This window comes from Ptychodera flava, chromosome 5 (assembly GCF_041260155.1).
Source record: "Ptychodera flava strain L36383 chromosome 5, AS_Pfla_20210202, whole genome shotgun sequence".
Lineage (NCBI taxonomy): Eukaryota > Metazoa > Hemichordata > Enteropneusta > Ptychoderidae > Ptychodera > Ptychodera flava.
In genome coordinates, this window is record NC_091932.1 from 111,619 (window position 1) to 136,957 (window position 25,339).

A 25,339-nucleotide genomic window follows, 5' to 3' on the forward strand; every position below is an offset into this window, starting at 1 on the left:
TCGAAACATAAGCTGTTCGAGCGACTTGTACTAACTAACTCTAATTGAGTGATTTGTGCAGGAAAAACTCCAAATTGATAGATTCGTACAAGACTAACTACAATTAAGTAAGTTATGTAGGTCATTCCCCCCACACTCATCATGACCTGAGTTCAATTAGTCTAGAACATTCTCAAGGTCACTGCCCTTGATGACCTCACAACCTTGAATTCAATTAGTCATGTTTGGAATGTTCTGGAAAGTTGATTAGTTGTGTAAGGGAGATAATTTTAGAACAGTAATTAGCATGTCAATAAAGTTCTAGATTGTTCTTATATGCCTTTATAAAAGGGACGTGCTCAGCTTCCAGTCAGACTTTTGGGATCGTGTCTCTTGTGTGTTACTAAACTCCAGCAGTAGTCATTCTCAAGACTTTTCAAGACCTTCACTGCCAACGCTGGATTTATACTGTGGACTTTGTGAAGCTGCAAGCCTGCAAGGACTGTTCATTCATTCAACTGACTGTTACAACTCTGAGACTGGAGCTTTGCCGTCCCAGCTGAGATAAGTAGTCTGTACACTTTTAAAGCTTGTACTCTATCCCTGACTTAGCAATTAGTTTTTTTTTTGTAATAAATTTTGTTTAAACGTTAACTGCTGAGTTCACCCTTTGTTCGTTTTCTCTGCACGTAATCAAACTGGGGGCTTGTCCGGGATACGAATATTTTGAGCCGTTTGACAACATTTTGACAGCCTTTTCAAAACTACTGTATACTGTGAACTCAGCGAAATTCAATCATGGCGGAATTCAAGCCAGACGAATTTATGGATGACCTTGATCAGGACACATTTAATTCCCTCAGAAAAGACAACCTCATAGCACTGGCAAATTTCCTTAAAGTAGATGTCACAAGATCTATGCGCAAGCGAGAAATTCAGTTCAAGATTGCAAAACATTTAGTTAATTCTGGCCATTTTGAGGAGTCTGCCATAAAAGATTATGAGCCTGAGTCTTCCTTCGAACTCAAAAAATTAGAATTAGAAATACAGGCAGATTTGGAGCTTAAGAAATTGGAATTAGAAAAGGAAAAATTGCAAATGGAAGAAAGGGAAAGGCAGGAAAAATTACAAATGAAAGACAAAGAATTACAAATGAAAGACAAAGAATTACAAATGGAAGAAAGACAGAGAGAAAAGGAGAGAGAATTGGAAGAACATCGACTACAGTTAGAAATGAGACGTTTAGAGCTTGGACAATCAGGAAAATTCTTCCCTTCAGACAAGTTTGACATCACTAAGCATTTCAGGTTAGTTCCCCCTTTCCAAGAAAAGGATGTTGATAAATATTTCCTTCATTTTGAGAAAATTGCTCAGAGTCTGAATTGGCCTAAGGAGTCCTGGTCTATGCTTTTGCAGAGTGCTTTGGTGGGTAAAGCCAGAGAAATTTACATTCAGTTGTCAGTAGAGCAGGCTTCAAATTATGATTCTGTGAAGGAATTAATTCTCAAGGGCTATGAGTTGGTGCCTGAAGCTTACCGTCAGAAATTTAGGGATTGTGAGAAGGTGAAGGATCAAACTTATGTTGAATTTGCTCGAACAAAAGAACAACTGTTTGACCGTTGGTGTTCTTCTGAAAAGGTCAGTCAGAATTATGACAAATTACGACAGCTTGTTTTGATTGAGGAATTTAAAAGGTGCATCCGGAGTGACATCAAGACGTTTATCAATGAACAAAAGGCAGATACATTGGAGGTTGCTGCACGTTTGGCCGATGATTATTCATTGACCCACAAATCTTCATTTCTCAGCAAACCATCCCAGTCCTTTCCATACAGAAACAATGCAGGTAAATTTAACTCGTCCTTTTCATCCAAGAATTTCTCAAAGGACAGTAGGAAATCAAATGACAACAGTTCACAGAGTTCAAGTAACACTCCCACATCATCAGATCCCAAGTCTCAATCTCCTTCTGACAAACAGTTTGGTACACTTTCTTGTAATTATTGCAAGAAAGACGGCCATTTAATGTCAGAGTGTTTCAAATTGAAAAGAAAACGTGAAGGTCAAAGTGGTCAAAGTGGATCTAAGCCCACCGGCTTTATTTCTTCATCAACTCAATTAGAGTCTAATAATGTGTGCAACACATTTTCTGAGGTTAAACCCCTCTCATCCCCAATTAATGAGGTCAAGGTCAATTCTTCTCAAGATAGCATTATGGGTATTTTCGAGCCATTTATTCATAATGGTTTTATATCACTTTCTAGTGATTTCTCTTCCGCTACCCCTGTCAAAATTTTAAGAGATACCGGGGCTTCCCAGTCTCTTTTGTTGGCAGATACCCTGCCGTTTTCTGAAAAGTCATTTTCAGGTTCTAAAGTTCTTATTAAGGGGGTAGATTGTAATGACTACATTCCTGTTCCTCTCCATAATGTCTATTTGTCTTCGGACTTTGTTTCTGGACCTGTGGCTTTAGGTATTAGGCCTTTTTTGCCTTTTGAAGGGATTCACCTTCTTCTTGGAAACGACCTTGCTGGGGACAAGGTCATTACTAATCCACTTGTGACTGATAATCCTAGTTTAGATCAGGATCCAGAGCCAATTGAACAAGAGATACCCGATTTATTTCCTTCATGTGCCTTACTCGAGCCATGTCAAAGAAAACTTCCGAGAATCAAAATACTCTCAAAAATAATGTCACAGATGTTGACTTAAATGACACCTTTCTCAGTCAGGTGTTTGACACGGATCATTCCGTTATCCCTCGTGGATTTGAAACTTCCAGTAAAACTTCTGCTGACCAAAGTCAGACATTTTCTAGATCAAATCTCATTGCAGAACAACACAAAGACCCAGATATTTTGTCTTTGTTTGACAGGGTAGATGATGAAGGTAAAACTTCAGATAGCTCTGTTTCCTATTATACAAAATCTGGTATTCTCATGCGTAAATGGAGACCTCCAGATGTCTTGGTTGATGACGATTGGGCTATAAAACATCAAATTGTCGTTCCAAAGCCCTATCGTGCTGAAATATTGCGCCTAGCCCATGAAACCCCCTGGGCTGGTCATTTGGGAGTAAGGAAAACTTATCACAAAATTCTCAGTCACTTTTATTGGCCTAATCTCAGGCAGGATGTAGCACATTTCTGTAAAACCTGTCACACATGTCAAATGGTAGGAAAGCCAAATCAGACCATTCCAAAGGCCCCTTTACAGCCAATTCCTGCATTTCAAGAACCATTTAGTAGGATACTAATAGACTGTGTTGGGCCCCTACCAAAAACAAGATCAGGAAATGAGTACACATGCTGACAATTATGTGTACATCAACTCGGTTCCCAGAAGCCATACCACTGAGAAATATAAAGACAAAGACTATAGTGAGAGCTTTAGTCAAATTTTTCACTTTATTCGGCCTCCCTAAATGTGTCCAGTCCGATCAAGGCTCCAACTTTATGTCTGGTATTTTTCAACAAGTAATGGATCAGCTAGGCATTAAACAGTATAGGTCATCCGCCTATCATCCAGAAAGTCAGGGTGCTCTTGAGCGATTTCATCAAACTTTGAAAACATGATTAGGACTTACTGTTTTGACACAGAGAAACAGTGGGATGAAGGAATTCATTTTTTGCTCTTTGCTGTTAGAGAGTCAATTCAAGAGTCTCTTGGTTTTAGCCCATTTGAGCTTGTATTTGGACATACAGTCCGTGGCCCACTTAAGCTCGTTAAAGAGAAATTCCTATCAGACGATGATGATTGTCTGAATATTTTGCAATATGTGTCAGATTTTCGTACAAAACTCTCTAAAGCATGTGAATTAGCCAGAGAAAATCTTGAGTCATCTCAGCAGTCAATGAAAACCAAATACGATAAAAACACCTCAAAACGGAAGTTTGAACCAGGTCAAAAAGTTCTTGTTCTACTTCCAATTCCTGGCAAACCACTCCATGCTCGTTACTTTGGGCCATATCTAATCGATAAGAATTGAGTGATTTAAATTACATCATAATAACACCTGACAGGCGAAAACAAAAGCAGCTATGTCACATAAATATGCTTAAGCCATATTTGGATAGGGATAATCCTACTATAACTCAGCCTGTCAGTGCCGTCAGTTCTGGCCATTATGAAGATAGTGATACTGAAACTGACTTGAGTGAAAATACTCTAAACTCAAAGCTGGGCTCGGTCAAGCTTCAGAACTCAGAAATCCTGGAGAAGCTGGAGTCTACAAAGTTGGCACACCTCCAGCCAGAACAACAACAACAGGTGAAAGAACTGCTCCACGAATATAAACACCTGTTTCAAGATGTTCCAACGAGGACAAACGTCATCTATCACGACGTTGATGTTGGGGACAGTAAGCCTGTAAAACAACATCCATACAGACTGAATCCAACAAAGCGGAATATCTCCAGGAGGAAGCCAAGTATTTGCCGAACAATGACTTTATCGAACTCAGTAAAAATAACCGGACTTTGCCGTGCATACTTTATGCCAAATTCAGTGCCATTTCAAGTTTTCCAACAACAAATTGCAAGAAGATAGTCATGGGACATCCTGTTTGCTACTTGTCACACAAATTTAACAAATCTCAGAGAAACTACTCTACAATTGAAAAAGAGTGTTTATCTTTGATATTAGCTTTACAGCATTTTGAAGTTTATGTTACTTCTTCAAATCAGCCAATAGTGGTTTATATTGATCACAACCCTCTTGTTTTTCTGCAGAAATTTAAAGGCAAAAATCAGAGATTGCTAAGATGGAGTTTAATGTTACAGGAGTTTAATCTTGACATTAGACATATCAAAGGCAGAGACAATTTAATTGCAGACTGTCTCTCTCGTATTTAGAGTTTATTGTTGTTCACTTTCAAGAAATTTTACTTTAGAGTAAAACAAAATTTGAGTACTTAAATCCTTTTCAAGATTACATTTGTAAAAGAAAGATTTTTCTTTGAAAAATTTTCTTTTTTTGAAGAGGGGGTGTGTTATGTAGGTCATTTCCCCCACACTCATCATGACCTGAGTTCAATTAGTCTAGAACATTCTCAAGGTCACTGCCCTTGATGACCTCACAACCTTGAATTCAATTAGTCATGTTTGGAATGTTCTGGAAAGTTGATTAGTTGTGTAAGGGAGATAATTTTAGAACAGTAATTAGCATGTCAATAAAAGTTCTAGATTGTTCTTATATGCCTTTATAAAAGGGACGTGCACAGCTTCCAGTCAGACTTTTGGGATCGTGTCTCTTTGTGTGTTACTAAACTCCAGCAGTAGTCATTCTCAAGACTTTTCAAGACCTTCACTGCCAACGCTGGATTTATACTGTGGACTTTGTGCAGCTGCAAGCCTGCAAGGACTGTTCATTCATTCAACTGACTGTTACAACTCTGAGACTGGAGCTTTGCCGTCCCAGCTGAGATAAGTAGTCTGTACACTTTTAAAGCTTGTACTCTATCCCTGACTTAGCAATTAGTTTTTTTTTCGTAATAAATTTTGTTTAAACGTTAACTGCTGAGTTCACCCTTTTGTTCGTTTTCTCTGCACGTAACAATTAAGTAATTTATGCAAGACTAACTGAAATCCAGCAATTTTTACAAGACAAATCCAAATTTAGTGATTTGTACAAGGCACTCTCTAATTTAGCGTTTTTTACTAATCTAACTCTAATTAGTTGAATTGAACAACACTAACATAACTTGAGTGATTTGTGCAAGAAAAACTCCAATAGAGCGATTTGTACAAGAAAAACTCCAATGGAGCGATTTATGCAAAACTAACACCAATTCAGCAATTTTTACAAGAAAAACTCTTATTGAGTGCGTTTTGCAAGATACAGTCCGATTGAGTTACAAAACAAACTCCAATTTAGTGATTTATGCAGGAAAAACTCCAAATTGATAGATTTGTACAAGACTAACTCAATTGAGTGATTTGTGCAAGACTAACTCAAATTCAGCAATTTTAGAAGACAAACCCTAATTGAGTGATTTGTACAAAAGTAACTCTAATTGAGTGATTTTATGCAGGAAAAACTCTGCATTGATAGATTTGCACAACACTTTATTCCAATTGAGTGATTTATGCAAGACTAACTCAAATTCAGCAATTTTTACAAGACAAACCCAAATTGAGTGATTTTTTACAAGGTACACTCTAATTGAGCGTTTTCTACAAATCTAACTCCAATTAGTTAGCACAACATAAACTAAATTTGAGTCGTTTGTGCATAAAAACTCCAATTGAGCGATGAGTAAAAGATAAACTCCAACTGAGTGATTTATGCTTAGACTAACTCAAATTCATGAATTTTCACGAAAAAAAACTCAAATTGAGTGATTTGTTCAAGAGTAACTCCAATTGAGTGATTTGTGCAGGAAAAACTCCAAATTGATAGATTTGTACAAAACTAATACAAATTGAGTGATTTGTACAAGACTAACTGTAATTGAGTGATTTGTGCATAAAAACTCAAATTGAGCATTTTGTTAAAGACAAACTCCAATTGAGGGATTTATGCAAGACTAACTGAAATTCAGCAATTTTTACAACAAAAAGTGTAAAATAGAGAGATTTTTGCAAGAGACACTCCGATTGAGTTATTTGTACAACAGAAACTCCCTTTTGAGTTATTTGTACAAAACAGAATCTAATTGAGTGGTTTGTATCAAAACAAAAGCTGATCGAGCGATTGGTACAAGACAATTCTAATTGAGTGATTTGTACAAGACAAACTCCAATTGAGCGATTTGTACAAGACAAACTCCAATTGAGCGATTTGTACAAGACAAACTCCAATTGACCGATTTGTACAAGACAAACTCCAATTGAGTGATTTATGCACAACTTAGTCAAATTCAGCAACTTATACAAGACAAACTATAATTGAGTGACTTTTCAAGACTAACTCCAATTGAACTCCAATTGTGCGATTTGTACAAGACAAACACTAATTGAGTTATTTGTAGAAGACTAACTCCAATTGAATGATTTGTGCAGGAAAAACTCCAATTGAGCGATTTGTACAAGACAAACTCCAATCGAGTGATTTATGCAACACTAAGTCACATTCAGCAACTTTTCCAAGTTACAGTTTGTAACTGAGTGATTTGTTTGACTAACTCACTTTGACTCATTTCTGCAGGAAAAACTCCAATTGAGCGATTTGACAAGACAAACTCCAATTGAGCGATTTGTGCAAGATAAACTTCAATTGAGTGATTTGTGCAAAAGAACTCCAATTGAGCGATTTGTACAAACAAACTCAAATTGGAGTGATTTACGCAAGACTAACTCAAATTCAGCAATGTTTAAAAGACAAACTCTAATTAAGTGATTTCTTCAAGACTAACACAAATTGAGTGATTTATGTAAAAAAAACCCCGATTGAGCGATTTGTACAAGACAAACTCCAATTGAGTCATTTCTGCAAGACTAACAAAAATTCATCAATTTTTAGAAGACAAACTCTAATTGAGGTATTTGTACAAGACTGACTCCAATTGAATGATTTGTGCAGGAAAAACTCCAATTTTGCGATTTATACAAGACAAACTCCAATTGAATGATTTATGCAACACTCAATTTCAGCAATTTTTACAAGACAAACTCTAATTGAGTGATTTCTTCGAGACTAATTCCAATTGAATGATTTGTGCAGGAAAAACTCATATTGAGCGATTTGTACAAGACAAACTCCAATTGAGCGATTTGTACAAGACAACCTCAAATCGAGTGATTTATGCAACACTAACTCAAATTCAGCAACTTTTATAAGACAAACTGTAACAGTCATTTGTACAAGACAAACTTCACTTTGACTCACTTGTGCAGGAAAAACTCCAAACGATCGATTTGTACAAGAGTTCAATTGAGTGAAATGTGCAAAACAAACTCCGATTGAGTAATGATTTATGCAAAGACTTACTCAAATTCAGCAATTTTTGAAAGACAAACCCTTATTGAGTGATTTGTACAAGACTTACTCAAATTGAGTCATTTCTGCAAGACAAATAGAATTCATCAATTTTTACGAAAAAAACTCAAATTGAGTGATTTTTGCAAGAGACACTAAGATTGAGTTATTTGGACAACAGAAACTCCTATTTGAGTGATTTGTACATAACAGAATCTAATTTAGTGGTGTGTATCAAAAAAAAAAGCTTATTGAGCGATTTGTACAATTTGAGTGATTTGTGCAAGAAAACTCCGATTGAGCGATTTGTACAAGACAAACTCTAATTGAGTTATTTGTGCAAGAAAAACTCCAATTTAGCGATTTGTACAAAGACAAACGCTAATTGAGTGATTTCTTCAAACTAACTCAAATTGAATGATTTTGCAAGACAAACTCAAATTAAGCAATTTTGTACAGACAAACTCCAATTGAGTGATTATGCAAGACGAACTCAAATTAAGCAATTTTTACAAGACAAACTCTAATTGAGCGATTTCTACAAGACAAACTCCAATTGAGCGATTTATGCAAGACAAACTATCTAATTGAGTTATTTGTGCAAGAAAAACTCCAATTGAGCGATTTGTCCAAGACTAACTTCAATTGTGTGATTTATGCAAGAATAACTTTAATTCAGCAATTTGTACAAGAAAAACTCCGATTGAGCGATTTGTACAAGACAAACTATAATTGAGTTATTTTATTTGTGCAAGAAAAACTCCAATTGAGCGATTTGTACAAGACTAACTTCAATTGTGTGATTTATGCAAGAATAACTTAAATTCATCAATTTTTACAAGAAAAACTCTAATCGAGTAATTTCTGCAAGAGACACTCTGAGTTATTTGTAGAACAGAAACTCCTCTTGAGTGATTTGTACAAAACAGAATCTAATTGAGTTGTTTGTATCATCATCGCGCTGGTTCATTTTCTCACGCCTGCACAAATGTACGTGCTTAACAGAATCTCTGTCTCTCCGCATCGCCATGTTGAGTGACGATTTATGAAATTCAATGTTCAACATATCGCACGTGGTGGAAACCGCAAGTATCCATAATCACACAGTCACCGACGGCCAAACAAAGATTTCCAAAATTATCCGTTAATTGAACAGCCTCATAGAAAGAGTTCAGTAACTCCAACCCGTTTGGTGTGCCAATGATCACATCGGAATGATCGACACCCGTCGCCACTATGTGTTGCTGCTTTGTTATGTCGCCCTCTCGCGTCGGCTCTTTACTTTTTACATAGTTGTTATGTGCATGCGTCTCCTTCTCTCTCTCTCTCCGCATCGCCATGTTGTAGTTGTGTTAGTCTTGTACCAGTCGTAATAAAGTTCGACGTTTATCTCCGACATCCTGTGTCTGGTTGTGGTCTTGACCTGATGGTTAAACGGGGATTGTCTCCTCACTGGCGTGGTGGCAGCGATTTACGGACCTACACGCCATTTACGAAATAATGAAGCTTTTCGAACCGACCTTTCCCGTACCAGCTGCCGTCTAGACTTCACGCATAGGTGGACAGCCAGTCAGTAACAATAATATTACTGGGTATCAAGGACGTTCGGACACTCTCAGGCTACACTCAGCATGGCGCTCCAAGGCAGTGGCGCCTGAGTAAGTCAGAAAGCTGGCGCCAAAATCTCAGCTACACTTTGCACTGTTCTTGGGAGAGAGCACCACTTGGAAAGCAAAAACCAAGTCTTCTCCTCTTAGAGGATTTAGCGACGACGATGACGAAGACACCTCTGCTGCTTCACGTCGTACAACACTACAAAAGGTCAATGCCATTGAACTTATGTTGGGTCAGATCGCTAACTATTGCCCCATCATCTCTCGTAACAAAATAGTCAGAAAGTCAACATCAGTGGACCATATCTGGCAAACTGTACGTCTTCACTATGGATTTCAGTCCACCGGAGCACATCTTCTGGACTTTTGTGACATTCATCTTCAACCCGACGAGCGGCCAGGGGACCCCTCTTTCAACGCTTGACAGCATTTGTCGAGGACAACCTGCTTCGTAAGGACTGTGGCATTTCTCATAATGGAGAGGACAGATCCACCTCCTTCCTCATCAGAGCCAGCCTGTAACGACAATGTTCTATGACCACTTGAAGGTTGCGGTCCCTTTCGTGACACCTCCCATGATGAACAAATGACTGTAGATGATCTTCACGCAAATACAAGCTCCCTTGACACTTAAGTGACTTGACTCTTGACTTTGAGTTGTTTTGAGTTGTTTTGTTCTACGCGTTCCCCCCTTGTGTCTTGCGCAGTTGACCGTAGTTTGTAGTTTCTTTCTTTATTTTTCTTTCAGGCTTGTTGTGTAGAGAAAAAAGTGGTCACGCCACTATGTGTTGTTGCTTTGTTATGTCGCCCTCTCGCGTCGGCTCTTTACTCTTTACTTAGTTGTTATGCGCATGCGTCTCCCTCTCTCTCTCTCTCTCCGCATTAGTCTGGTTCCCTGACCCATTTCCCCGGTAGAGGAAATATAGGGTCAGGTACCGGGTAGCCATCTTGAACAGAATTTTGTTCAAGATGGCGGAGATTAGTCACCTGACAGAACATGCTACAACAAATATGGCTGTTACCATTAAAACGCCGGTCAAAATTCGACTGGGTCAGAATTATGTTCGAACACTGGTATCCGAACCAAAAACATTGGCACACGAGAGATGAGGTGATTGGAGGCTGGCTGTGATATCGCAGCAGTACTTGTTGCGTGTATCGAACGCGCTAGGGTCATTGAGGTCATCGCTGACTGTGGCGTGACCCCAATGACCCGAGCACGTTCGATACACGCCACAAGTACTGCTGCGATATCACAGCTAATTGAAAGCAAACTTTGTAGGAACTGTGAACGATGATTGATTTCGATGGATAGAATGGTGTCCGAATTTTGTTAAAAATGCCAGGCATCATGTCGATGTTCTAAAAGTATTAAGAGGTGTGCTAAATCACAGTGGCTAAATCATGGAGGTAGAAGGTCTTTCTTTCTACCTCCACGGCTTTGTGGTACAAACAAGAAGTTGGTGTCAAGTGAGCCTGAAAGTGCGAAACCCAAGAAAGATGAGAAAAAGTTACAAGTGTTACTTTCATCCAATCACAGCTTGGTTTATTTTAACCCAATAGCGTCCATGTTAACATTAGCCGGTACCTGACCCTATATTTCCCCACGCCCTCTACCGGGGAAATGGGTCAGGGAACCAGACTATCTCCGCATCGCAATGCTGCAGTTGTGTTAGTCTTGTACCAGTTGTAATAAAGTTCGACGTTTATCTCCGACATCCTGTGTCTGGCTGTGGTCTTGACCTGATGGTTAAACGGGGATTGTCTCCTCACTGGCGCGTAGCACTGGCAAGGTTGATCCACAGGCGTGATGTTTTCTGGGTAGTTTCTATGAGTGTAGTTTATTCTACGTTTCGACGTTCTCTTCCGTAGCCTAATCACTAAGGTAAGAAACAGAATTATCCGGCCTGCCAAGAAAACTGCCCGTTCTAGTCGAAAATAAACACGAATCCTACAGTCAGTTACCTCGTTCGACGTGGAAGGCTCTCTACTGTCCAAAAACCACTCTCATGTCACGATAAAATGATAACTTTAGGAGAATCTGCCGTGTTTTGACAACTAGGCATTTCTGGCGTCCACCGTTCTAATAACGCAACTCATTATCATAATTGGTCCGTGAGCAACGCCATCAACGGCATCAGACTGAGATTCACCACTTTCTATGTGCAGACACCGTCCATTATGATAATGAGTTGCGTTATTACAACGGTGGCCTTCAGATACGCCGATGTTGTCAAAACGCGGCAGATTTCTTCGAAAGTTTTCATTTTATCGTGACATGAGTGTGTTTTTTGGACAGCTGAGATCCTTCCGCATCTAACTTGGTAACTCAATGAAGGATTTGTGTTTATTTTTGGACTAGAACGGGCAGTTTTCTTGGCAGGCCGGATAATTCTGTTTCTTACCTTGGTGATTAGGCTACGGAAGAGAACGTCGAAACGTAGAATAAACTACCTCATAGAAACTACCCAGAAAACATCACGCCTGTGGGTTGATCGTGTACGTAGCGTTCGATGCACGCCGTTGTAGTAGCGATCTTTCACTAAACGAACGTGAAAAACGGACGAGAACGTCGTGTTTCCAAGCATGCCATTGGTCCGCTTTCGTAAAATGTCGAGTTTGGTGGAGGCAGCGGCAGTGTGGTTACAGTTAACAACGGGAGAGCTGTCTTCAATAACATCAGCATGACGCGTATCATGGAACATACATAAATGCTAGTAAGTGTTCCTGGTGGTACGGGTAGCGTGATAAAGTGCATTAAACGCACGGTGATGCACAACAAACGTAAAAATTGCTGCAGCAAGGTCGGGACGTCAGGCATTTTAACTTTACAATTATTTGTCTGTGGCTTTATCAAACGTTGTTTCATCAATTTACATCTTTCAAATTGTTTGGTTATTCAGAGTTCCATTTTCATTAAAGTCGCACCTGTATGTTAATCTGTAATCAGCAAAATTAATAAAATCATTACTTCATTTATCACGATGGCTGAACAGCAACAACGCACGCGAGCTGCTGGTGTCCGAGTTCTCGAAGATGAACGAAATTTGATTTTCGAGGCATATAGAATGTATGACAACAACTACAGCAGAATTGTAACATTCCTTAGAAGAAAGACGGGGAGGCTCAACAATAGCGCTGCGGAGTTGTACAGGGGAAGCACTGAGGCCTGTCTACGGAGGAGAGTGCGAGATATTATAGGCACTCGAGTGGAAAAGTGAGTTCACTTCTCTGTAGATTTTCATTGTTTATTTTTTATTATCACTTGATAACCATGTTTTCATTTCTAATTTCTTTCTTTCATTTTGTTTCCAAAGCGAGCGGACTGTGAGAGAGCGGGAAATGCGGTACGCTGAAAGGGGTACACCGGAGGAAAGGAGGACTAGAAGACAGCGAATGACACCACACTCACCTCCTCCAATCCCACGACCTCCTCCTCCCCCTGAACAGCAACTACAGCAACAGCAGCAGCACCAACAAGAACAAGAACAACAGCAACAACAACAACAGCAACAACAACAACAACAACAACAACAACAACAACAACAACAACAACATATTGCTGGTCAAGAGTTAAACCATGGCGACGGTGATGGCGTGATTGGTGGACACATTCCCATTCCAAACAACGTGAGTTATGAGGGGAATCGTCGTCCTCTCCATACTCTAATCAGGGAGTGTTACGAACGATATTTGAACATCATGGACAGATTGCCACATACCCTGGATTTGGTTGACCAGATGCTGCAACGCTTAGACGAACGTTTAAATCAAATTTTCGTCCGATCGATTGACCATTGAACACCAAATAGATTTCAAAAACCCTCCATTATAGCAATGAAGAAACAATTCTTATTTTTTTTAAATTTCATTTAAAACAAGTGATAGATATGCAACGTAATTTTCCGAGATTAAAGGTGCCGTGAATGTATTAAGGGACGACTCGAGTTAAACAGGTTGCGCAGCCTACAATACTTGTAACACCCACATGCTTTCATAATGACAAATCCCTAGAATTACAGGAACACGATGGACAGGTGTGCATTTATATCGACACTCACTCACAGTCCTGCCATCCATCTGTCATACGCGAAGCTATTCTCTGATTGGAAGGCATGAATCAAGCGCTACCGTGGCGGCAACACAGAGCAGCGTCTGAATATTATAATGAGACGAGAGACGACGAAAGGAACGGACAAGTCCTCCTCGGCTACTAATTAATTAGGCCACCGTCCAACCGGGTTGCAGAATTTACGACGAGACATGCAAATGTGACGAAAGCGGACCAATGGCATGCTTGGAAACACGACGTTCTCGTCCGTTTTTCACGTTCGTTTAGTGAAAGATCGCTATTTCAACTGCCGGTGTTCTGATTTCTGCTTGTCTAAAACGACGATTGCCTGCAGTTCGGATCACCGAAGACTCATCAAACCAATGAATTTGATTTATATTGTAGTCAGAAACAGTTTCTATGAATTCCAGTGTGTATTGTTCGATAGCTGGAGTCATTGATTCGGCGGCAAGACGATATTTTCTTTCGACTCATGCTCAGGTATTTGGTTATCGCTCGGTGGATTGTCGCCAGCGATACGATGGCACGTTTTCGGCTGTACATACGTTATCATCAAAAAGTTTTCTTCTGATTTCGTGTAAGTAAATACTTGGCTACCGCCTTTTGTAGAACTCGATATGTTGTCCACAACTCTGATGCGTAATCGCACTGGTCTATCACCGGCTGTCAGGGCCTGTTCTCCCGTACTCACAGCAGACACTGTGCGCTGCTGATTTAGAGATTCCAGTCGTCGATGCAATTTCACCATAAGAAACACCTTTCAAGTGAAGTTCTAAGATGCGCCTTCGCGTCAGAAATGGTATCGGAAAACCACAATGTATTTTGTCGGTGGAAGTGTGTACTGTGCATGCAGACAGGCACTTGTACAATGTTGCAATTGTCAACTATGCAGCCAAACTATTTTTGTAACCGCTACTGTTGTTATCATGTACCATATTCGCATTTCAGTTGTGGTATTGAAATTCACGCATAAATTTTACTTGGCTGAAACTTATGTTTTAATCTCACTGCATCATATTGCCCACAGTCAGCTACACAGTATCTACATGTTTACATAAACTTATCGCCAGCGCGCGGCGTCTGGAACTTCTTAGGAAACTTCCCTATCAACTCATGAAGTTTCAAAGGAAACACACTGATGAATTCATGAGATGTATCAATATTCACATGAAGTTGAGCGTTCGATGATAGATGCAAGAGAGTGTAATTGAGACTGAAATATAAATGCACTCATTAAAATTTCCAGCAGGAATATCACACACAAAGCTTGATAGTGATATAAAATTTGGCAACAATTTTTTTTATACTAATCCATCCCTTGTCTAAGCTCATGAAAATCCCTTCCATAGCAATAATGAAATCATCTTGGCAACAGGCTTTCAACCCCCGTTGGCGGAGATGGGTAATTGAGGGGGAGCTGCACCAAACACAGCGTACTTTGCTCAAAAATCACTTTTTTGCGAATATTTATTTAATTTTAATTAATTTGTTGACTCAAGATTTAAATATTGGTTGTCAAGCAATCATAATATGCATGATACAAAAGTTAATTTATGCAAATCACCCAACTTCCTGATCTTCTTTTTTCTCCCATTCCAATTTTTCCACAATTTTCACATTATGTTCTTTAAATACTACAAGTATTTTACTTGGCAATAAAAACTGTCTTTATTCGTAAAATGATTACCTTTAAAGCAGTATTTTTTATTGTAATTGATTTAAAAATCCCCCTTGTATAATGTGTCGTCAAAAAAATAAATGATTCTGTCACACGAGCGCCGAAAATAATACATCCGATTTTGAATATTTTGTGAATTTTGCAAATGCTTAGCGAGTGTCAAAAATGCGCCCTCTACGGCGTAAGGGGCCCGTGCTTTCGCTTGATGGGGTACACGGCAATGAAAAAAGCCTGTTTTCGATTGGTTGGCGCTCCAAGAATATCGCATTTTGAACCAATCAACAGTATTTGGGATTTGAATATGACAAAGGAGTAATGAAATCTGTGAACTCTTCTTTAAGTAATCCAAAATGGATCATTTGCATATTTCCATATTAATGACTCATGTGACCACAGTTGATAAAAGCAACCATAATAGGTTAATTATATGTGCTGTCTAGCCATGTAACTTGAATTTGGAAAACATAGGGCCAAAGTCCCTGAAGTTACTATAGACATGGATACAAAATTAAGTATTTCCTGACTGTATGAAATTATCTCACTAAGGTCATCCTAGGGACCTGTAAACCAAATATTAAAGCTGTCTGACCAGCGGTTTTGAAAAAACAAGCGACTCAACAGTTGACAGAGCTCTGCTGTGTTATGTAGGGAATAACTTTTTGTGACACCTGTATTGATGAAGAAGGTGGATATCTTTGATAGCTCATTTCAGGATGGAAAAAAAATTCCGTAAAAATACAGATTTGCATACTTCATCACAATTTAACAAATCTAAGTTGGGTTATCCCTAGGGACCTGTATACCAAATAATCTAGCTGAAGAAGATGATTTTTTACCAAAAACGCCTTTTTTGGCACCAATTTGCATATTTTCAACAATATCAAAAAATTAATAAAAAGAGTTTCTCAAAATCATATATTTTATCCACACAACAAATATCAAATCAGTAAGTACTGCAGTTCTCTAGATATTTGAGTGGATGGACGCCTCACAAACGGACATACATAATACATACATACATACATACATACATACATACATACTGACAGTGCACGCCGGACAGATACCCATCCCAATAGCTTCTATAAGACTATATTAGTCTATAGTAGCTAATAAACGAGACTTAATTACATTCTAATTAAAGTAAACAAGACTTGCTTAATCAAGATTTTCGTCATAAAAAACAGCATATCTGTCTGTTATAAAGAATCTTAAGCTGGTTATTTTATCAGTATTTTCATCCAATTAACCAAGCACATTTTAACTTTCAAATTAACATTGCAAGTAAGTTCTGTTGAATAAGTTGAGCCTGTAGGTACTCAGAGAAAGTACACTGAAGAGACATGTTTGAAACTTGAGAAGTTCAAGGTCATCAAAAGCATCATGTAACACTTTCATTGCACTGTTTACACAGATTGCATAATTGCTATAAATAGCACATGAGGAATCTTACAGCCCAGCTTTACCATAAAAACCCTATCACTTTCACCACTCTTTTAATTGACCACTCTACTTTTTCCTAAAAAAATAATTTTATTTTATCCTTACCAAGTCAACCATAAATGGAAATTAGAACTTTCTCTATCTCTATTTATTTGACCACCCTATCATGACACTATTATGAGCAATTTCTTTTAGATAACATACAGGGCACAATAAATGACAGTTCAGAATATGTCAAAGTTTGGATTCAGGAAAGTTGTTTTAATCCTGCAAGATGGTAAGCATTTCATTATGAACTGTCAAAAAAAGTTGAACTTTCTGATAATTCTACACTAAAATTATTTTGGCTTTGATGATTTCCTAATTAATTCAATTATTTAAAATCATATTAATTATTTTTTTCTGGGTGAATTGATAGGGTTTATACAGTACAAGAATTACATACAATGTAAGTTAAATTTTTTTGACCAAAAATGACAAAAAATTCCTTAAAAATACACATTTGCATATTTCATCACAATTTGAACAAATCTAAATTGGGTTATCCCTAGGGACCTGTATACCAAATAACAAAGCTGTCTGACCAGTGGCTATGAAGCAGAAGATTTTTTACCAAAAACGCCTTTTTTGGCATTAATTTGCCTATTTTCAACAATATCAAAAAATTAAAGAAAACTCTTTCTCAAAATCATATTTTTCATCTACACAACAAATATCAAATCAGTAAGAACTGCGGTTCTCAAGATATTTGAGTGGACAGACGCCTCACAAACGGACATACATACATACATACATACATACATACAAATACAGACTGACGCCGGACGGATACCCATCCCAATAGCTTCTATAGACTATAGTCTGTAGTAGCTAAAATGTGATTTTACTGTATTTGAAATGCTATGTATTGACTATGCATCATTGGAGAAAAGAAATAACAAACATCACAGAAAAATTGAGCAAATTACAGTTTTCAAGCCCGGTTTTTGTCCACATAATCATTTTTATTTAAGAAATTTTTCATACAGTTCAACTCTAAATAGCAATAAGTATTATTTGTTGAGTTTTGGTCATCTTAAATGCCTGTTACCGTTATTATTTATGTTGATAAAAATTGAAGATATCAGAGCACTTTTTCCTCACAAACCTCAAAAAAGCAGAATTTGGGAAAAAACAAAACTTTGGGGGTAATATCGTTCGTTTTCTGTTGATTTACAGTCAAAGGCACACATTGGCCAGAAATTTTGTTTTTGAATTGTATTTTTTCAAAAACTGACCTTCACACTTATTTTCTATGTAATTTCTGTGGTAGGAAAAATGACAAATATCATCAATTTCCAGATTTACACACTCAAGATTTAACTCTTGAAGGCTGTCATTAAAAATAGCGTCAATGATGACACTGTGCTCCTCAGATGCAAAGAAAGTGTTGAAATGTGAAACTGTAATAAAACCTATTGTTTTTTTAGCAGTGAGCGTCTAGCTTGGTAAACATGCCATCTTGTACATGAAGGCAAAAAACATAACTTTCACATATCCACCAAACTTGGAATTTGCATAGATGAACATAAATCATCCAAATTGATTTATCTGCAAGATTTTGTATGTTCCTTGCTACAAAATTCTGACCCAATTGAATTATAACAGGAAAACATGCACGCATAATTGGACAATTGGGACTGTGTATTGCATGCACTACATCTGCTGTGATGATGGATTGCCAGACGACCACACTGCATCAAAGAACTGTAGTTGAAAACGAAAATATAATTCTAAACAAGTCATTGACAATGACATAGTCCCCACTTGTAATAGTCTTGATGGGGCAGGGGAATGTGGTCATTAAGAAGTATCACTGGAGTGTATATGTTGAGATCTATGGGCACATAGGTCTATGTCGTTGTTCCCAATTTGAAACACATGAGGCATGTCTAAGTTATGGTTCTAAATTGGGAAAAAAGATCAGACCTGTAGCTGTATTGGCCACCCAAGAAATACATATGCGCATAATAAATGAGGTACAAGATGTGACATCTTAAGGTCTAATATCCTATCAAAATTGAAGGGTATAAACTTGTGGTTACTGAGTTATACATATATATGTATAATCAAGGTCAAAGGTCATTGAGGTCACGTGACATTTTGGGAAAAAAAATGTATTGCTAATAAATCCCTATATGCCAAAAATCAGACCTCTACCTCTATTCGCTTGCCCAGAATTAGATAAGTGCATAATTAATGAGGTAAAGCCTGTGTTGTCATAAGGTCTCCGATCCTACTAAATATAAAGGACATAGCACTTGTGGTACTTATTTATTGATATAAACGTATATTTGCCGTAAAAAATCATCAAGTTCACATGACATTTTGTCAAAAAATTTCTATCCTATAGTTATCCCTATATACGGAAAATCAGACATCCAGCTCTATTGGCTTGCTCAGAATTAGATATGCACATAATTAATGAGGTTCAGTATGTGGCGTCATAAAGTCTCCAATCATACCAGATATGAAGGGTGTGGCACTTGTGGTTACTGAGTTATGGACAAATATGCATATTTGAGGTCAAAGGTCACCGAGGTCACGTGACATTTTGTCAAAAAAAATTGTATTGCTAAGTTATCCATATATACCAAAATTAGACCTCTAGCTCTATTGGCTCGCTCAAAATTAGATATGCACATAATTAATGAGGTATAATATGTGGCGTCATCCCATCATACCATTTTTAAAGGGTGTAGCACTTGTGGTTACTGAGTTATGGACAAATATGTATATTTGAGGTCAAAGGTCACCAAGGTCACTGGACATTTTGTCAAAATGTCTGAGATATCTGTGTGAAAGGATGGACGAATGGATCGACGAATGGACACCATGACCCAATTTATAAGCCCCCTGGACTTCATCCGTGGGGACTAAAAACTGTGTCACTGATCCTTTTTGCAATATGAATATGATGAGAAACTAAATTTTTATATTTCTTGGCCTTATATATGGGCATCTACGGAGAACTGACTTAAAAATGGGAGTCTATGGAGAACTGCCTTATACATGGGGAGTCTATTGAGGACTGCCTTATACATGGGAGTCTATGAGAACTGCCTTATACATGGGAACTATGGAGGTGTAAACTAAAAAGTCCTCTGAGTCTAACACAGCCAAATTTGATCGCATTGTGAAACAAATCGATGTGCATCTGTATGGGGTAGGGTACTATCCTTGTGGAAAGTTTGAAAGAAATTGACCAGGGCATGTCTGAGATATCTGCGTGAACGGACGGACGCACGCACGCACGCACGGACAGACGGACATGACCCAATCTATAAGTCCCCTAGACTTCGTCCATGGGGACTAACAAACTTTCTTCGTGTCATTGATAGCCTTGATTTTCTTTGGATATTGAATGGACACATTTATTAAAGACGTCACTTTAGCTTGTCATTGATAGTGAAATGATTTTTTGCAGAAACTTGATAGGTCCAGCCAAGTACACATGCTTACTCATAATAGCTGGACTGCGATGGTCACAACATTGTTTTGTGATATTCCGGTACAAAATTAAAATAATTTTATTAATATGTCACATTGACTATAAAGTTGCAAATGTTTCCTTGGGTGTTGAAACATGTTAGCATAGTGTGCGCGTTACAAATCAACACACCAAACAGTAAAGTTCATGTAAGAACAACCTGCTTGATTTCCATGGACTTTCTGGTCCGCCCATCACACTGTTATGTCTGTTTCCCCTCTAGCTTCCGAAAATTCTTAGTAAATTTACAAATTCAGTCTCAAAAGTTTTGAGTAAATTTCAAAATTGATTGTATTAATTAAATTGTCAGTTACTAACAAATTTCTTTTGTATGCCAATACAGCTCATCTCAGAACTGGACATACTTATATACACACAAGCTTTGGCAACACCCTGACAATTAAAAAATCTTCAACAGCACTGATTTACATTTACAAATTATTCTATGTGAAGTAATTCTTCAATCGCAGATACTATGACAGAAGAGTTCAGCACTGCCAAGATATGAGTATAGCACACTGAATTTTGAACCAGAGTTATGAAATGACTGAACTGTGTCACAATAAGTTTCTTTTTATTAAATTAAATCAATCGTTTCATTTTTTTCTAAGATTGGAGAGACTAAGGGTTAAGGATATTAGTAACTTTAAACCAGGAAAAAATACCAATAAATGGAAAGGATCAAAAGAAATCAACTTATTTATTTCTTTACATATTACAAAACAAGAAAGTAACACATAATTCTAATTTAAGTGATTTAAGGCTACTTTTACAAGCTTACTTGTCAATGTTTGATGATGGAAAGAAACACAAAATTATAAAAAACCTCGAATTAACCTCAAAAGCAACAAAATTCCAAGCATAACATTACACGATGGTTCAGAATGTTCATTTACAAAGTTCACTCAAAATCTACTTTGAAAACGATAGTATTTTGACAGCTGTTACCGCGGCTACTTACTAAAAGTCTGTTGAAAAAGAGTACTAAATATCGTTGTTGTTCAGGTCAACAAGTGATTGAATCAAAAACATGTGTCATGAAACAGTAAAACAACAACTGATAAATAAGTAACTTTTCTCAAGAGTAACTTGAAACACCTTGCCTGAAAGAAAATTTCATCCCGTTTCAGAGAAACTGACTGCGTATTCGAGCGCCACAGCAATGAACGAACGGTCGGGGAATCCCCACGAAAATCGCTCACACGTACGTACTCGTCCAAAACATTGATTGTTCACATTTTAGCTGCATGATTCACTTGCCAAAAATATTTTTATTTTGAAGATAAATAATTGAATTTCTCATATTTTATTTCGTTTGTTTATGAAAAGTCATTTTAATGTGTTTAGATGCTTTAAAAATTTGAAAACCCGCTAAAAAGCGACCTTTGGCCAAAATTCAAACGAAAACCACGAAAACCAAGCTCGAATCATGGGCTATTTCTGTATAAATACTCTCAGTCTCTACTCTCGCCGATGCACGATTTTTGCACCGAAATTTTTCACTCATTTTCGTTGGTATGACTTTGAAACTCCAGGAAGCGATTGAGAAGAAAGGGCTACCTTGAATTATTGAGGTTTTTGCTGATAATTTGCCAAATTAAATGAGAAAAAAACACTACGAAAATTTCCACACGCTTACACACTGAGTGTTTCAGAGGCCTTTCATGTTCGTGTGGTACAACATGTGATCATGGAGGTAGTAGGAGACTGAGGTTTCTTTCACGGTCGCGCCGATGAAAGGGGAAGCTGAAATTTTCGCTCGTAATTTTGCAAACGAAATCGTAAATCCACTCAAAACTTCGTATTTTTTTTACATATTTGAAACCCAGGAGGAACGTAATTCATTCTCCCCTGCACAGTAAAAAGGAGATCGAAACGACATGCATGTCAGACAAAGACCAAAAGCACGCAAGATGTCCGTCCACATCAACCAATCTCGTAATTTACACTGACAGAACAAAGACAATTTGATTGAGCATGGACGTTCTAACGTAAATGCATCATTGTCTATCGCATTTTCATGTAAGCCAATACACTCACACGTATGCTCTAAGTTCAATTATAAATTGAACTTTTGTTCCAAAATCCCCAATTACTGAAAGATACTGCAATCAGTGTAACACCAACAGTATTGAAGATGAAACACACTTTTTATTAGTCTGTCAGAAATACAAAGTCCAAAGAAAGTACTTTTTCAGTAAAATCAATTTCCCAAACGACGATACTGAAAATCAGCTTATTTCTCTACTAACAAAACAAGAGTTATCTTTTAATGAACAACTTGCAGATTATATTGTTACTTTATATAAACAAAGAAATACCTAGTTATATTCATTATTAGCTACTATTATTATACTGTAATACTTTATCTTTATTGAAGAAAATTTTAACTTATTTTTGTATCACACTTTTATTGCCACAAATGTGATGTAAATCCTATATTTACAAGCAAGCAATAAAACTATTATTATTATTATTATTATTATTATTATTATTATTATTATATTATAATGTCAATTCAACACGATACTATTTTCGCTGATAGTGAAAGTGCAGCGTGAATGGAATGATATGCTATAGTCGTTAGATAACACTGATCACGTGGTGTGACAAAATAGTTTTACGGAAGTGGTGATCACGTTGTGTGACAAAAGTTTTACGGAAGTTATTGACGGAAATGACGTCAATTTTGCCTCTCCCAACTCTACAAGCTTCCTCAGTTACGTAACTTCGTCGCTAACAAAAAAACACGCTTAATCTTGTTGTTAATGATATTTCTTCGACAAAAAAAGAGAAAAAAGATGAGAAAGACATTGCTAACATTTTATTATTGACCTGCATTTTACAAAAACAACTTTGTAAATTAGCGAAAACAATTGTTTTCGACCCAAATTTTTAAGGAAAATTTGCATTTTAGTAATCAGCCGTTTTATTCAGTCAATAAGCCTCTATTCAAATATTGTGAAATAAATTAAAAATATGGAATAATGCCTTTACTTTTACTTTTATGAATATGAAAAAATGGCATTTTGGCCAATTTTGACAATTTGCCCTTTGGCCTCCCAATCAATGTTATTATAATACCAAAATTGAGTTTTGCCCAAATACACACACCCATGTCGTCCATCGTGTAAACTGCTTCTACCATACTAAAAATCAGTCTCTGCTTTTTGAAAATATATAGTATGAGGGGGTTTCCTTGTCATCTTTGATGAGAAATACTACTTTGAAAAGGTCAGGGTTGGCAATACGCAGCTTCACCTTAATTTGATATACACTGGATAACACACAAGTAAAATCAATAGCTTACTAGCCTTGCAACAAAAATATCAAAGACCAGAAAATATAAAGATCATTGAAATGAGAATTTAAAGTATGATCAGAGTAAATAAAATACATTCATAAATAACACATACATCAATATAACCATCATACTGAATTTAGCACACATCATACTATGTAAGAGTATTTTTATTGCAGTATTGAAAAGCATCCATTCTGTCTCCTACTTTGTGGTCTCTGCATATGGCCTACGCTATACGAATATAAAAAAATAAAATATTAAAAAAAATACCTCTATTATTTTCATGCTGTGAGAAATATTGGCAAATGACATATTGTTTGTACTCCTTAACGTTGGACAGCAGTCTAACTGGCTAACATACATCCTCATTCCCATATGTTACGTGCAGAGAAAACGAACAAAGGGTGAACTCAGCAGTTAACGTTTAAACAAAATTTATTACAAAAATAAAACTAATTGCTAAGTTAGGGATAGAGTACAAGCTTTAAAAGTGTACAGACTACTTATCTCAGCTGGGACGGCAAAGCTCCAGTCTCAGAGTTGTAACAGTCAGTCGGATGAATGAACAGTCCTTGCAGGCTTGAAGCTGCACAAAGTCCACAGTATAAATCCAGCGTTGGCAGTGAAGGTCTTGAAAAGTCTAGAGAATGACTACTGCTGGAGTTTAGTAACACACAAGAGACACGATCCCAAAAGTCTGACTGGAAGCTGAGCACGTCCCTTTTATAAAGGCATATAAGAACAATCTAGAACTTTTATTGACATGCTAATTACTGTTCTAAAATTATCTCCCTTACACAACTAATCAACTTTCCAGAACATTCCAAACATGACTAATTGAATTCAAGGTTGTGAGGTCATTGAGGGTAGTGACCTTGAGAATGTTCTAGACTAATTGAACTCAGGTCATGATGAGTGTGGGGGGAAATGACCTACATAACACACCCCCTCTTCAAAAAAAGAAAATTTTTCAAAGAAAAATCTTTCTTTTACAAATGTAATCTTGAAAAGGATTAAGTACTCAAATTTTGTTGTACTCTAAAGTAAAATTTCTTGAAAGTGAACAACAATAAACTCTAAATACGAGAGAGACAGTCTGCAATTAAATTGTCTCTGCCTTTGATATGTCTAATGTCAAGATTAAACTCCTGTAACATTAAACTCCATCTTAGCAATCTCTGATTTTTGCCTTTGAATTTCTGCAGAAAAACAAGAGGGTTGTGATCAATATAAACCACTATTGGCTGATTTGAAGAAGTAACATAAACTTCAAAATGCTGTAAAGCTAATATCAAAGATAAACACTCTTTTTCGATTGTAGAGTAGTTTTCTCTGGGATTTGTTAAATTTGCGTGAAAAATAGCAAACAGGATGATCTATACCATGACTATCCTCTTGCAATAAAACAGCACCAGCAGCCGTATCACTAGCATCTACAGCTAATTTGAATGGCAAAGTGAAATCTGGTGCAGACAACACTGGGGCACTTTGCAGTATGGCTTTAAGTGTATCAAATGCCTGTTGGCATTGCTCTGACCAAACAAACTTTACTTTCTTTTTAAGTAAGTTAGTCAAAGGCTCAGTAATTGTGGAGAAATTTGGACAGAATTTTCTGTAGTAACCAGCCATACCGAGAAAGCGCATCAGTTGTCGTTTGCAGTTTGGTATGGGAAAACTTGAAATGGCACTGATTTTGGCATCAACAGGTTTTACCTCACCCTGTCCTACAGTATGTCCGAGGTAAGTTACCCTTGCCCAACCAAACTCAGATTTGGCAAGGTTGACAGTCAACATTGCTTTGCTCA

At 37.3% G+C, this 25,339-nt stretch overlaps 1 protein-coding gene across 1 annotated transcript; it reads left to right on the plus strand.

Moving 5' to 3' along the window:
* Window positions 1-11,573: 11,573 nt before the first annotated feature.
* On the plus strand, window positions 11,574-14,196 carry LOC139132740 (uncharacterized). The gene is made up of 2 exons (XM_070699008.1): window positions 11,574-12,725; window positions 12,826-14,196. The coding sequence occupies exons 1-2, from the start codon at window positions 12,493-12,495 to the stop codon at window positions 13,307-13,309; spliced, it is 717 nt and encodes a 238-aa protein (XP_070555109.1). The 5' UTR covers window positions 11,574-12,492; the 3' UTR covers window positions 13,310-14,196.
* The last annotated feature ends 11,143 nt before the right edge of the window (window positions 14,197-25,339 follow it).

Excerpts from the sequence above, each read along its gene's own strand:
- LOC139132740 (XM_070699008.1), top strand. The coding sequence starts at position 12,493 with ATGGCTGAACAGCAACAACGCACGCGAGCTGCTGGTGTCCGAGTTCTC. Across the intron at positions 12,726-12,825 it reads ATAGGCACTCGAGTGGAAAA|CGAGCGGACTGTGAGAGAGC; the intron begins GTGAGTTCACTT and ends TTGTTTCCAAAG.